Source organism: Macaca mulatta, chromosome 19 (genome assembly GCF_049350105.2).
Source record: "Macaca mulatta isolate MMU2019108-1 chromosome 19, T2T-MMU8v2.0, whole genome shotgun sequence".
NCBI classification, from domain to species: domain Eukaryota; kingdom Metazoa; phylum Chordata; class Mammalia; order Primates; family Cercopithecidae; genus Macaca; species Macaca mulatta.
Genome location: NC_133424.1, coordinates 51,611,746 through 51,627,341, shown reverse-complemented (window position 1 = coordinate 51,627,341; position 15,596 = coordinate 51,611,746). Strand labels below are relative to the sequence as shown.

General features: G+C 50.5%; 1 protein-coding gene across 3 annotated transcripts in view; it reads right to left on the bottom strand.

Moving 5' to 3' along the window:
- The window catches only part of SPTBN4 (spectrin beta, non-erythrocytic 4), a 117,880-nt gene that overhangs the window by 71,886 nt on the left and 30,398 nt on the right, over positions 1-15,596 (bottom strand). For all 3 annotated transcript variants that reach the window (XM_077982781.1, XM_077982780.1, XM_077982779.1), the window contains 8 exons: positions 12,754-12,845; positions 10,530-10,610; positions 7,599-7,714; positions 3,926-4,038; positions 3,643-3,830; positions 3,451-3,568; positions 3,025-3,183; positions 1,749-2,051 (listed from right to left, as the gene is read on the bottom strand). In XM_077982781.1, the coding sequence (XP_077838907.1) occupies positions 1,749-2,051; positions 3,025-3,183; positions 3,451-3,568; positions 3,643-3,830; positions 3,926-4,038; positions 7,599-7,714; positions 10,530-10,610; positions 12,754-12,845 (1,170 nt within the window). The remainder of the gene's footprint in view (positions 1-1,748; positions 2,052-3,024; positions 3,184-3,450; positions 3,569-3,642; positions 3,831-3,925; positions 4,039-7,598; positions 7,715-10,529; positions 10,611-12,753; positions 12,846-15,596) is intronic.

The window sequence follows — 15,596 nt, the reverse complement described above, 5'->3', positions numbered from 1 at the left end:
CTCTCTTTCTACATTTCTACCCCTTTCTCTTTCTCTCTGTCTGTATCTTCCTTCCTTCCTTCCTTCTTTTCCTTCTTTTTTTTTTTTTTCCTCTTCTTCTTTTTTTGAGACAGAGTCTGGCTCTGTCGCCCAGGCTGGAGTACAGTGGCACGGTCTCGGCTCACTGCAAGCTCCGCCTCCCGAGTTCAAGCGATTCTCCTGCCTCCCGAGTGGATGTACCTTGCCCGGCTAATTTTTGGATGTTTTAGTAGAGATGGGGTTTTGCCATGTTGGTCAGGCAGGTCTCGAACTCCTGACCTCAGATGATCCACCTGCCTTGGCCTCCCAAAGTGCTGGGATTACAGGTGTGAGCCACCGCACCCGGCTTCTTTTTTTTTTGAGACAGGATCTTGTTCTGTCACCCAGGCTGGAGTGTAGTGGTGCAATCATGGCTCACACAGCCTCAACCTCCTGGGCTCAAGTGATCGTCCCATTTCAGAGTAGCCGGGACTACAAGCGCATGCCACCACACCTAGCTAGTTTTTGTTTTTGTTTTTATTTTTTTGTACAGACAGGATCTCACTATGTTGACCAGGCTGGTCTCAAACTCTGGGGCTCAAGCAATCTGCCTACCTCGGCCTCCCACAGTGCTGGTACCGCAGGTGTAAGCCACCATGCCCAGCTGGCTTCTATCTTTATTGTCTCATCTCTCTCTATTTCTGGTAGGTCTTTCCCTCTCTCAAATTGATTCCAATCTTCCTGTATCTTTCTCTGTAGTCATGCAGATTTTCATTGTCACCTTTGTGTCTGCCTCCCCCTCTCTCTGCCTCTCTGATTTCTCTCCCTCTCTCTCAAACTGTCACTCTCTCTCTGTCTGCATCCCTGGCTTACTCTGTCTCTGTATCTCCATGTCCTTTTTCATTTCTCTTTTTTTTTTTTTGAGACGGAGTCTCACTGTGTCTCCCAGGCTGGAGTGCAGTGGCGTGATCTCGGCTCACTGCAAGCTCCGCCTCCCGGGTTCACGCCATTCTCCTGCCTCAGCCTCCCAAGTAGCTGAGACTACAGGCGCCCGCCACCACGCCCGGCTAGTTTTTTGTATTTTTAGTAGAGACGGGGTTTCACCGTGTTAGCCAGGATGGTCTCGATCTCCTGACCTCGTGATCCACCCGCCTCGGCCTCCCAAAGTGCTGGGATTATAGGCTTGAGCCACCGCGCCCGGCCTCTTTTTTTTTTTTTTTAGACAGAATCATATTCTGTCATCCAGGCTGGAGTGCAGTGGCACCATCTTGGCTCACTGCAGCCTCTGCCTCCTAGATTCAAGCGATTCTTGAACCTCAGCCTCCCAAATAGCTGGGACTACAGGCACATGCCACCACACCCAGCTAATTGTTCTGTATTTTTAGTAGACACGGGGTTTCACCATGTTGGACAGGCTGGTCTGAAACTCCTGACCTCAAGTGATCTGCCCACCTCGGCCTCCCAGAGTGCTGGGATTACACGTATAAGCCACCATGTCCAGCATTTTTCTATTTCTCTATTCGTCTCTGTCTCGTTCCCATTCTGTTTCTTTGTCTGCCTCTCTTGTCCATCTCTGTATCTTTCTCTCACTCTCTCTCTCGTTCTCTCTTTTTGTCTTCCTGGCTTTCTCTTTATCTTCTTCTATCTCTGCCCTTCCCTCTCCAGCTCCAGCTGTCTGTCAACGCTTTCAGCGTCTGCATCCTTCCCTCCCTCCTGGCACTCCACCCGCATCCGCGGCCCCCGCCTGGCACCTGCATCTCCTCCATCCAGTCCACCATGTACACCATCTCCTGGAAGACCTTCTGCAGGGCCAGGTTCTGCTCGAGCCGTGTCCGCCGGGCACCCACAAGCCCAGTTAGCAGGGCCCACTGGCGCAGGACGCTGTCACGCTGGGCTGCCACCCGCCGGATATCGTAGTAGCCTTCGGCCGCCAACGCCTGGGCCAGCTCTGCCACACCCTGTACCCGCTCCTCGTAGGCTGCAATGTCTGCCTCGATCGCTTCGTGTTTCTTCATGGCTGCCTCCACTGCGGGCAACTCATACCCAAAGTTGTCCTGGGGCAGTGAGCCAGACACTCACCCATGCTGCCTCAGCAGTCCACCTGTTACCTTGACCCTGTGTGACCCTGGGGACTCCCCCCTCCATTACCTTGGAGACCGGCCCTGCCCTCCCTAGTTATCCTGGAGACCAGCCCCGCCCTCCCCTGTTACCCAGGTAACCTGGAGACCAGCCCCACCCTCCACTGTTACCTTGGAGACCAACCCCACCCTCCCTTGTTACCCTGGAGACCAGCGCCACCCTCCCCAGTTACTCTAAAGACCAACTCCCCTCTCCTGTTGCCCTGGAGATCAGCCCATCTTCCACAGTTACCTTGGAGACCAGCCCCATCCTCCCTTGTAGCCCTGGAGACCAGTGCCACCCTCTCCAGTTACCCTGGAGATCAACCCCACCCTCCCCTGTTGTCCTGGAGACCAACCCAATCTTCCCCAGTTACCCTGGAGAACAGACCCACCTCCTCTGTTGCCCTAGAGACCAACCCCACCTTCCCGTTTCCCTGGAGACCAGCTCTACTCTCTCCAGTTACCCTGGAAACAAGTCCCGCCCTCCTGTTACATCTCTAACCTTAAACTTGTTGCTCAGGAAAGAGGCCCACGCTTCCCCTGTCCTGGTTTACCTGACTCTGTTACTTAGGAAACCAATTCTATCCTCCTGAGTTACCCTAGACACAAGATACAACCTCTCTTGTCATTTAAAACACTCCTCCTATTGCTGAAGAGACTAATTCTGCCCTTTCTAGTTACCCTGAAGACCAGCCTCACTCTCCCATTACTCTGGAGATCGGGCCCATTCCCCTCACCCAACAATCACTTAGAAGACCAAGTTTCCCTTCCCATCCTCATTTATCACCAGGAAACTAATCTAACTCTTCCCTGTTGCCTAGGAGATCAAGTCTCCCTCTTTGGTCCCAGGACCATCAGCCCCGCCCTCCCTCCCTTTCCCCCCGGAGCCAAGCCCTACACCTTGTACCTGGGAGACCAGACGCTGGTTCTCATTCAGCCAGCTCTCCCTCATAGCCACCTTGTGGTCAAACCTCTGTGCCAGTAGTTCCAGCTTCTCCTGCCGAATCAGCTCAGCCCGTAGGGCAGCCTCCCGCTCATGCTCAGCCTTCTCCAGCTCACCCCATGCCTGCAGGAGATGGGAGGAGGCAGTCAGACTCTGACAGCTCCCCACAGTTTAATGGTCTTGACTTAGTCTGAGGCCACTCATAGCATTATGGCAACTTCATGCAAACTGGAAAACATGTTGCTTCATTATGACACTTTACTACTGAAAAACTGTCAGAATGAATATCTAATCCATCATGCCTACAATGTGAACGATTCCCTTGAGCAGTGTGCAACCTATACAACTCCACAGTGCAACTCCACCTCTCCCCTGCATCCGTGGCCTTACCTTGTCAATATCCCAGATGCCACAGCCCTCCCGAGGCACAAAGAGGCGACGGTTGCAGGCACGCAGTTTGCTCTGGATGCTGAAGAGCAGCACCTCTAGGTTCCCCTTCTCCTGGAACCTGAAGGAGCATGAGCTCAGGAGACCTGCCGTCATACCACCCCTGCCCGCCCTCCCTCCAGAGCTGGGCCTCACTTGACAGGCTTCTCCAGCGTGCAATAGGCTGTGAAAGCCTGGAGTTGCTGCTGTACCCCACTTAAGGAGTTGGCAAATTTCTGGTTGCTGATGAGGCCCACGGTGCGGTGAATCCAGGCCAGCAGCTCGGCCGCCAGCTCCTCGTAGCGTTCTATGATCTTACCCACCTCCAACACCTGGTCCAAGACCTGACACAGCAGAGGAAGCGGGGGTCAGCCTCATCCCACCCATGCCTGCCGCCAGCTCCCAGCTTCCCACTCACCCACTCCTTGGCTCCTTATACCTTCCCGATACGCTTCCCCTCCACAGCCAGAGCCTTCATCTTGGAGAAATAGTGGTAGAAAGAGACCACATAGGTGATGATGGACTTCTCATCTGGAGCCTCCATGTTCACATCTGGAGGGAAGAGGGAGTGGGAAACAAGACAGTGGGCACTTTGACAGAGTGCTTGAAGGTATTGGGTGGAGGGATGGAGAAGCTACTCTCATTAGCTGTGTGACCTTGGGCAAGATAATTAACCTCTCTGTTCCTCAGGTTTTGTCAAATAGAAATCTACCTCCTGGGATTAAATAGTGCCTGACACATATAAACCACCATAGATAAATAGCTATACTTTTCTTTTCTTTTTTTTTAAGATGGAGTTTTGCTCTTGTTGCCCAGGCTGGAGTGCAATGGCATGATCTTGCCTCACTGTAACCTCCACCTCCCAGGTTCAAGCGATTCTCCTGTCTCAGTCTCCCAAGTAGCTGGGGTTACAGGCATGCGCCACCATGCCTGGCTGATTTTGTATTTTTAGCAGAGACAGGGCTTCACCATGTTGGTCAGGCTGGTCTCGAACTCCTGACCTCAGGCGATCTGCCCACCTCGGCCTCCCAAAGTGCTGGGATTACAGATGTGAGCCACCGTGCCCAGCCTATACTTGTTTCTTGAACACACCATTCTACCTTCCACCTCAGGGCCTTTGCATGTGCTGTTCTCACTGTCTGGAGCACTGCCCCTCTTCTGTGTTCCTAATTCCCGCTTATGCTTCAGAACTCAACTCAACTTTTTACTTTTTTTTTCAACAGATGGAGTCTGGCTCTGGCTCTGTTGTCCAGGCTGAAGCACAGTGGTGCAGTCACAGGTCACTGCAGCCTCAAACTCCTAGGTTCAAGCAATCCTCCCACCTCAGCCTCCTGAGTAGTCAGAACTAAAGGTGTGCACCACCATGCCTGGCTCAGCTCAAATTTCCTTAGATAAGCCTCCGTGTTCACTCTGTCTATAGTTGGTAATCCTCATGTTATTCTCCTCTTAGCATCTTATGATGTCCTTCCCAGAATGTATCACAATTTGTAATTACCTACTCACTTACGTGATTATGTCATTATCTAGAGCTTGAGTTTCATGAGGACAAAACTATGCCTCTTTTCTTTTCTTTTCTTTTCTTTTCTTTTCTTTTCTTTTCTTTTCTTTTCTTTTCTTTTCCCTTCCTTCCTTCCTTCCTTCCTTCCTCCCTCCCTCCCTCCCTCCCTCCCTCCCTCTCTCTCTCTCTCTCTCTCTCTCTCTCTTTCTTTCTTTCTTTCTTTCTTTCTAGGCAGAGTCTCAAGCTGTCGCCCAGGCTGGAGTACAATGGCGTGATCTTGACCTACTGCAACCTCTGCCTCCCAGGTTCAAGCGATTCTCATGCCTCAGCCTCCCAAGTAGCTGAGATTACAGGCACACAGCACCACACCAAGCTAATTTTTTGTAATTTTTTTTTAAATAGACTTTTTCTTTTTTATAAAATAGGGACAGGGTCTCACTGTGTTGCCCAGGCTGATCTTGAACTCTTGGGCTGAAACAATCCTCCTGCCTCAGCCTCCCATAGTGCTGGGACTATAGGCATGGGACACTATGCCCGGCCATATGCCCGTCTTAGTTACTACTGTTCTGCCTTCCCTGGCACACAGTAGATGCTAAATAAAAATTTAGTTAGCTTGTAAATGGTGCACGAGGCTTGATGTCAAGAAACAGGCTTTGGGGGCAGCATCCACTTGAATCCCAGTTCAACACTTACTCACTGCATATCCTCAGAAAATAACCTGGCTTCTCTGAGCCTTAGTTTCCCCATTGTTATAATAAAGATGAGCATGGTTCCTGCCTCCTAGGAACAATGTAAGTATTAGAAAGACCAGCCTGGTACAGAGGGAAAACTCAACAAATTCTAACATCATTTTAATTGGTGGTTGTTTTTGCTTTTTGAGTCGGGATCCGGAGTGCAGTGTTGCAATCAGAGCTCATTGCAGCTTTAAACTCCTGGGCTAAAGTGATCCTCCTGCCTTGGTCTTCTGTGTAGCTGGGACTACAGGTGTGTGCCACCACGCTCAGCTAAGATTTTTCATTTCTTTCTTTTTTTTTCTTTTTCTTTTCTTTCTTTTTTTTTTTTTTTTTTTTCTGTAGAGATGAGATTTTGCTATGTTGCCCAGGCTGGTCCTCAACTTCTGGCCTCAAGCGATCCTCTTGCCTTAACCTCCCAAAATGCTGGGAGTACAGGCATGAGCCTGTACTCCTAAATAAGTAGGCCAGGTGTGGTAGCTCATGCCTGTAATCCTAGCTCTTTGCGAGGACGAGGCGAGCAGATCACTTGAGGTCAGGAGTTTGAGACTAGCCTGGCCAACAACGGTGAAACCCCGTCTCTGCTAAAAAAAAAAAAAAAAAAAAAAAAAATTGTCAGGCATGGTGGCATGCACCTGTAGTCCCAGTTACTTGGGAGGCTGAGGCAGGAGAATCACTTGAACCTGGGAGGTGGAAGTTGCAGTGAGCTGGGATCACCCCCACTGCATGCCAGTCTGTGACAGAGCAAGACTCTGTCTCAAAAAATAAATAAATATAAGAATAATAAATAAGTGAATAAAAACAAATAAGTAAAATAAAATGGCCAGGTGCAGTGATTCACACCTATAATTCCAACAGTTTAGGAGGCTGAAGTGGGCAGATCACCTGAGGTCAGGAGTTTGAGACCAGCCTGGGCAACATGGTGAAACCCTATCTCTACTAAAAATACAAAAATCAGCCAGGTGTGATGGCGCACACTTGTAGTCCCAGCTACTTGGGAGGCTGAGATGGGAGAATCACTTGAGCCTGGGAGGCTGAGGTTGCAATGAGCCGAGATCACGTCACTGCACTCCAGCCTGGGCAACAGAGCCAGACCTTGTCTCAATAAATAAATAAATAAGTAAATAAATTAATTAAATAAAACAGGGTTGATAAATTCTCTCTAACCAGGTCAGTGTGAAGATGAAAGTGAATAGCTCTGATAAAGTTCCCAGCCACGTGTTTGGCAGACAGTAGAGCTCAGAGGAAGGGAGCAGCTTTGATTCGGAATGGGAGATGGGTGTCAGGGCTGATCCTGGATTGGGGCTGAGGCTGAAGTCAGGGATGGGGTTAGGGATAGACTGGAAATGGAAAAGCAGCTGAGGATGAGGATGGAGTCGTGGGAGAGGTAGACATGGGGATGGGCTAGGGCGAAATGAGGTTGGATATGGATTAGGGCAGGGATAGGAATGGAGCTGGAGCTGAAGATGTAGTGGGGATGGAGACACTTGAAGATGGGGTGGCATTAGGGGTGGCGATGGCGTTGGAGATGCCATTGGGTTTGGGGCTGGGGTAGGGGAGTGGGAGTTGGTTTTGGGGGAGATGGTTGAAAGCAGGGTTGGGGAGTGTGTTGGGGATGGGAGGAAATTGTGAATGGGGAAGAGGAGGGGTTACGTTGGGACATGGTTGGGGATGAGAGAGGAAGAGGTGTGAGGATGGAATGTGGGAGGGATCGCACAGGAGGAAGAGGAGGCAGAAGGGGAGGAGGCTGAGGAGAGAGTTGGGATTTGGAGAGACCTCAGGATTTGGGATGGTGCTGGGGTGGGATGGAGTTGAGTTTGACATGGCATTGGGGTTGGGAGTCCCCCAAGAGGAAGTCCGGGCTGGGCCCGCACGACACTTACCTTCAGGATCCAGCAGCCTCGCCAGCCCCAGGTGCTGCTCAGCTGTGCGGAAGGCTCTCTGCAGGTTGTAGTTGGCGTTGGACTTGGTGAGTTTGCTGAAGTCCACGAGATCGGGCCTGGGCAGGGGCACAGAGCAGGCAGGCAGCAGGCAGGCTCCAGAGACGGCGGGCAAGCAGGGAGGAAGCCACCCTGTCTGAGAGCCACCCAGGGCAAGGGGCACAAGGGCACAGTCTAGCCAAGGGCCATGCTGTGTGTGCTGTGCAGCATTTAGCTGTGATGTGAGTGTGATGGACGCAGGCACGTCTCTGTGGGTTCCCGGGAATGTGTGTGTGCATGTGCATTTGTTGCTGGGCCAGCCTGTGCACACAGACGAATGGGTAGGCCAGCCTGAGTGTGCTTGGAAGAGATGAGCTCACACGGTGTATGCCTGTGTATGTCTCTGTGAAGTCCTATGACAATACGAGTGTGTACAGCCCTTATGTGTGTTGTGTAAGGACACATGTACTTCTTTTCTTTTTTCTTTTTTTTTTTTTGAGATGCAGTCTCGCTCTGTCACCCAGGCTGGAGTGCAGGGGTGCGATCTCGGCTCACTGCGACCTCTGTCTCCTGAGTTCAAGCAATTCTCCTGCCTCAGCCTCCCGAGTAGCTGGGATTACAGATGTGTACCACCACGCCCCGCTGATTTTTATATTTTTAGTAGAGACAGGGTTTCACCATGTTGGCCAGGCTGGTCTCGACTCCTGACCTCAAGTGATCCACCTGCCTAGGCCTCCCGAAGTGCTGGGATTACAGGTGTGAGCCACTGTGCCTGGCCAGGACACAATGTACCAGTTGACACATATATGCTTACTTTGGGGATTCTTTTTTTTTTTTTTTTTTTTGAGAGGGAGTCTCGCTCTGCCGCCCAGGCTGGAGTGCAGTGGCGTGATCTTGGCTCACTGCAAGCTCCGCCTCCCGGGTTCACGCCATTCTCCTGCCTCAGCCTCCCGAGTAGCTGGGACTACAGGTGCCCACCACCATGCCCGGCTAATTTTTTGAATGTTTAGTAGAGACGGGGTTTCACCGTGTTAGCCAGGATGGTCTCAATCTCCTGACCTTGTGATCCGCCTGTCTTGGCCTCCCAAAGTGCTGGGATTACAGGCGTAAGCCACCGCGCCCAGCCTACTTTGGGGATTCTTATGTGGTGTTATGCAGTGGTTAGAAGTGTGAGGACCAGAGCCAGTTCATCAGAGCTTGAGCCCCAGCTTGGTCACATCCTGGTTGTGTCACTCTGGGTGAGCTACTGCGTTTCTCTGTGCTTTGGTTTCCTCTAAAATGGGGATAATAATAGTACCTGCCGGCCAGGCATAGTGGCTCTTGCCTATAATCCCAGCACTTTGGGAGGCTGAGTCAGGCAGATCACTTGAGGTCAGGAGTTTGAAACCAGCCTGGCCCAAATGGTGAAACTCCCATCTCCACTAAACATACAAAATTAGCTGGGCATGGTGGCACATGCCTGTAATCCCAGCTACTTGGGAGGCCGAGGTGGGTGGATCACCTGAGTTCAGGAGTTCAAGACCAGCCTGGCCAACACAGTGAAACCTCATCTCTACTAAAAATAGAACAATTCTCCGGGTGTGGTGGTGGGCGCCTGTAATCCTAGCTACTCAGGAGGCTGAAGCAGGAGAATCGCTTGAATCTGGGAAGCAGAGGTTGCAGTGAGCTGAGATCGTGCCACTGCACTCCAGCCTGGGCGACAGAGTGAGACTCACCCTCACAATAAATAAATAAATAAAAATAGCACCTGCCCACAGGTGGATCGGACACATTGAATGGATACATTGACTATTGAATGCTTTAGTGGGAAGCACTTAGAACAGTGCCTGTGCGTAGAAAACACTGAGCGAATGTCACCTAGTGTGAGGATGACCCTGGTGCAGCTTGTGAGTTTCTGTATATGGAGGTGGGTCTGGGTTTCCCTATGTGTGTATGAGTGTGTGTAGGTGTAAGAGGCAGGGATTGTGAGTGGACAGGTGTCCAAAGCAGAAAATGCTGGATTCTGGCTTCTGCTACACCACCACAAGCCCCTTCCTGCGCCTGAGACTCAGTTTCCCCGATATGTCATGTGGACGATGATGATGTGTGTATAATTTGTGTGGGTGTCTGACCCTCAGCCATTTCAATGGCAGGCCCCAAGTTATCAATCCATGGGTGTACAGGGATGGGGACACTAGGGGCTCACTTTGAGGAAACATTTTCTTTTCTTTTCTTGTCTTTTGGGTGAGGGTAGGGGTGGAGTCTGACTGTTGTCCATGCTGGAGTGCAGTGGCACAATCTTGGCTCACTGCAACCTCCAACTCCTAGGTTCAAGCGATTCTCCTGCCTCAGCCTCCCCGGTAGCTGGGATGACAGGTGTGCACCACCACGCCTGGCTAATTTTTTTTTTTTTTTTAGTAGAAATGGGGTTTTGCCATGTTGGCCAGACTGGTCTTGAACTCCTGACATCAGGTGATCCACCCGCCTCAGCCCCGCAAAGTGCGGGGATTACAAGCGTGAGCCACCGTGCCTGACCTGAGAAAGCATTTTCTGATAGGAGGAGGTGCTGGGTACACAGCAGCATGGACAGTGACAGGGGACCGAGCTTCCTACCTTGCGGGCAGACTGTGCACGTGTGTGGGTATCTGTGTGTGTGCACACATCTGTGCGAGGGCTTATGTGTGTCCATGTGTGCACAGGGTATGTGGACTGGACAGGAGCCCGTGTGGGTGTTCCTGTGCGTAAATGTGCAGGACATGTGTGTGAAGGGAAAGAAAAGTGTATGTGTGTGTAGAGGTGAAGGGATGGGTCTTTATGTCTGTGTGTGCCATCTACACACGTACATGTACAGGTGTGCAGCTGCGGGGATATGGGAGGGTGCAGGGCGGGGCTGGGCTGCCCCAGGCTGAGTGGTACCTGTGCCGGTGAATGAGGGCATTGAAAGCCAAGCCGTCCCGCCAGCTGGTGGTGAAATTCTGGATGTTTACCTCAGGGTAACTGGAAGTGTGAAGGGAGAAACGGAGGCAGAGATTGGGGAGAGTTAGGAGGGAAGAAAGAGGGAAAAAGAGGGAGACCAAATGATAGGGAAAGAAGGTGAGAGAGAGGGGGTAGAACATTGAAAGATGTATGGGTGGGTGGGTGTTGGGTGGTTAGAGAGAGAGATAGGTAGATACATAGATGATAGATAGATAGATAGATAGATAGATAGATAGATAGATAGATAGATAGATGGATAGAGGTTGATAGATGATAGATATATAGATTGATAGAAGATAGATAGATAGATAGATAGATAGATAGATAGATAGATAGATGATTGATAGATAGATAGAGGTTGATAGATGATAGATATATAGATTGATAGAAGATAGATAGATAGCCGGAGAAGAGAGAAAAAGCAGCAAAAGAAAGAAGAGAGAAGAGAGGGAAGGAGAGAAGGAGGAAGCAGAGAGATAGCAAGACAGGGAAAGAGCAAGATATAGACAGAGATGGGGAGAGAAAGGAGAGGAGAGAGAAAGAAGACATGAAAGAAAAGGGAAGGAGGAAAGGAGAGAAGGAGGGAGGAGAAAAGAGATAAGTACAAGGAAAAGCAGACATAGAGAGAGACAAACATGTAGAGAAACAGATGGTAAAAGTCCCCATGATCTCCCTTGCAAGACAGACAGCCCAGAAGGATGAGAGTCAGAGAAGCCCACCTCCATCCCATACCTGCCCCTCCCTCCATCCTCCTAGGGGCTGCTCTACAGGGGACAATTGAGTTTCAGGTCTTACTGCTCCCTGCAGGGCAGAGAGTTGGGGGCCCAAGAGAACCTGCCCAGTAGAGCCTGCACTCCACCCCGCCGCCAGCTCAGCCACACTGAAGGGACCCAGGACTTTGAACTTTCCTGTGTATGCCCTGTGAGGCAGAAGGGTGATGCTCATAGCGGGAGAGGGTGGCCAGAGTTTGGACATAGCACTGAAGGTCCACATAGGTGAATGTGAGATCTCTTGAAATGTAGGATGAAACAGGATGGGGGACAGAGAGAAGAGAGCAGGCTGGGGACAGTTCACCTCTTTCCAGCATTGGTCTCTGAGGAGTCCAAGAGTTCTCTTTTATTTTTATTTATTTATTTGTTCATTTATTTGTTTGTTATTTATTTTCTTTTTTTTTTTTTTTTTTTTTTTTTTTTTTTTTTAGACAGAGTCTCGCTCTGCCGCCCAGGCTGGAGTGCAGTGGCGTGATCTTGGCTCACTGCAAGCTCCGCCTCCCGGGTTCACGCCATTCTCCTGCCTCAGCCTCCCGAGTAGCTGGGACTACAGGCGCCCGCCACCTCGCCCGGCTAGTTTTTTTTTGTATTTTTTAGTAGAGACGGGGTTTCACTGTGTCAGCCAGGATGGTCTCGATCTCCTGACCTCGTGATCCGCCCGTCTCGGCCTCCCAAAGTGCTGGGATTACAGGCTTGAGCCACCACGCCCAGCCTGTTATTTATTTTCAAGACAGGGTCTTGCTCTGTAGCCTAGGCTGGAGTGCAGTGGCATGATTGTAGCTCACTGCACCCTTGAACTCCTGGACTCAAATAATCCTCCCATCTCAGCCTCCTGAGAACCTGAGAAGCTACGACTATGGACGTGTGTCCAACAACAACAACAATAAACCAACTTTTTGTAGAGATGGGGTCTTGCTATGTTGCCTAGGCTGCTCTCAAAGCCCTAGCCTCAAGTAATCCTTCCACCTCATTCTCCTAAAGTGATAGGCATGAGACACTGTGCCCAGTGAGGCCAAGAGTTCTACATTTGAAACGGGGTGGGGTGCAGTGGTCCCAGCTACTTCGGAGGCTGAGAAGGGAGGATCACTGGAACCTAGGAGGTCAAGGCTTCAGTGAGCTATGATCATGCCACTGCACTCCAGCCCGGGTGACAGAGCAAGACCCTGTCTCTAAGTAAATAAATACATTTGAACCCATCCTTCCAGCATGTTAGGAAGGATTATTAGTCAAGGCTGGAGACGTGGATATATTTTATTTACCAGTTGGTTAGCTTCAGATGTAACTTTTTGACCCTGAAGACGTAGGCTGCCTCTTGAGCTCTTGTCTGGGAAGGAACTGCAGAGGTTAGAGGACCACTTGCCTAACCTCCTAAGGAAGGTGGTGGGGGTGCTTACCCAGCTGTCTTCATCTGACACCACAAGAGCAGAGCATCCTTGGCTGAGCGTGTCTCTCTGTTGTCCTCAGTCTCAATTTTGATGACTTGAATCTGTGAAAATACAAAAAATGGCTACCAGGGCCTGGAGAGCTTGAGGCTTGGAGATGCCCCCCACTCACCATCTGCTACTAAAGAGGGTGGCAGGTGACAGAGGAGATGGGGGAGGCAGCATCTAGCTGGGAGTGGGGGTTCAGGAGTGTGAGGATAAGTTCTGGAGTGGGCCAGGACATCCACAATTAGGGGAGCAGTTAGGACTCAGGTCTCAGTTTCCAAGGAAGCCTCCAAACTGAGCATCTGGGCTACTTTCTTGGTCTAAGTCACCACTGTTTCCTGCCTAGGCTGGTGCGGTGGCCTTCATGCTGATCTCCCCACTCCTGCATCCACAATCTGTTACCCACATGGCAGACAGAGGGACCCTGTGAACACTCAAATCAGATCCTTGTTCCTCTTGTCAACACCCTCCGTATCTCTGTTTCATTCAAGGTAAAATTGAAAGTTCCCATGATCTCCCTTCAGTAAATTGATGACCTCATCTTCAACAGCTCACTCCACTCCATACCTGCTGGCCTCTTCCCCGAATCACGAGCATTCTACCTCCTTGGTCCTTTAGCACTGGCTGTTCCCTTTAACTGGAACATCCTTTCCCCAAGTCCCACATGGCTCCAACCACCTTCAGGTCTTTACTCAAATGTGACCTTCTCTGTAAGGCCTTCACTGACCATTTGATTTTAAATCTCATCACACACCCAAATTTCATATCCCCTTCCCTGTTTTATTATCTTCTTAGCATTTACCACAGCCTATACATTTTATCTTTTCATCAGATTTACTGCTTTCCCCACTAAAATGTAAAAGCTTCAGGACCATAGGGATGTTTACCTGTTTTGTGCACTGTTGTATCTCACTTAGTAGTGTTTGATAAAGTTCTGAATGGCCCAAAATCTAGAGTGGATTCTAGAGCCTAAGGTGGGTATCTGAGACTTGGGTCCTGGATTTAGGAACAAGGTTTGGCATGTGGGTTCCAAGGGAAAGAACCAAGACCCTTCCAAGGAGGTCCCAGCCCCTAATGCAAGGCTCCAGCTGCCAGCAGTGATCTCCCACTCTCATGATCTCATTCCTCAATTTTGTTCTGACAGTGTCCGTACCTGTCTCCAGTGTCTCCTTGTTCCCTGAGCTCCATGCCCAGGACCCAGTGGACTCCTAGATGTCCCCCAGCTCTTCTATGTCCTGGACCCATAACCACTGGACCTATTTCAAACTGGCCCTCAGGGTGTTCCTCAAACCTGCTCCCTCTCCCTGTCCCTGTCTCAGGGCAGCCCCATCATCCTCTAGTCCCCAGATCAGAGCTCTGAGTCTTCCCCTGGACACCGTCTCCCTCTTCCCTCCCATAAGGCCTGTCCACTCCACTCCCTGAGTGTCTCCCCAGCCTGCCCCCTTTTGCCTCCACATAGTCCCACCCTGATCCAACTTCATCCTCCTCCCTGGGCTCTTGGCTCCCAATATTGGTGAACACCTCCAACCCAGAGGGATCTTTCTTTCTTTCCTTCCCTCCCTCCCTCCCTCCTTCCTTCCTTCCTTCCTTCCTTCCTTCCTTCCTTCCTTCCTTCCTTCCTTCCTTCCCTCCTTCCCTCCTTCCCTCCGTCCCTCCCTCCCTCCGTCCCTCCCTTCTTTCTTTTTTTTTTTTTTGAGACAGAGTCTTGCTCTGTCGCCCAGGCTGGAGTGCGGTGGTGCAATCTAGGCTCACTGCAAGCTCTGCCTCCCAGGTTCACACCATTCTCCTGCCTCAGCCTCCCAAGTAGCTGGGACTACAGGTTCCCACCACCATGCCCGGCTAATTTTTTGTATTTTTAGTAGAGACGGGGTTTCACTGTGTTAGCCAGGATGGTCTTGATCTCCTGACCTCATGATCCACCTGCCTCGGCCTCCCAAAGTGCTGGGATTACAGGCGTGAGCCACCACGCCTGGCTCTTTTCTTTCTTTTCTTTCCTTTCTTCCTTTCTTTCTTTTCTTTTTGAGATGGGGTTTCGCTCTTGTTGCCCAGGCTACAGAGCAATGGTGCGATCTCAGCTCACTGCAACCTCCGCCTCCCAGGTTCAAGCGATTCTCCTGCCTCAGCCTCCTGAGTAGCTGCTGGGACCACAGGCATATACCACCGTGCCCAGCTAATTTTTAAAAAATTTTAAAGGTCTCATTAAGTTGGCCAGGCCGGTCTCAAACTCCTGGCTTCAGTGTTCCTCCCACCTCAGCCTCCCAAAGTGCTGGGATTACAGGCCACTTCACCTGGCCCTGCATAGCTTTTTACACTTCTTCTCTAACTAGAACTGGTCCTTTTTCCATATATGTCTTCTTTACATATTTATGTATTTATTATGCATCATTATGCATTGGATCCCTCTCTCGTCCACCAATGTTTTGCCATTAATCCCGTGGCCGCCCAGGCGCAGTGGCTCATGCCTGTAATCCCAGCACTTTGGGAGGCCGAGGCGGGTGGATCACTTAGGCGAGGAGTTCGAGACCACCCTAGCCAACATGGTAAAACACTGTCTCTGCTATTATTCATTATTCTTCTCACCACAATGTAAGCTCCTAAAAGGCACATCTTTGTCTGTTTGTCTCTATGCTGGATCAAGATTGCCTGGATTCTAATTTCAGCTCCAACACCCAGCTATGTGTGATCCTGGGCAGATGACACCTCCTATCTGGGCTTCCATTTCCTCACTGGCAAAATGGGCTAATAAATAGTGTCTAATTTGTGGGGTTGCTATGTGTATTAAATGTCAAGTGCTTAGAACAGTGTTTGAA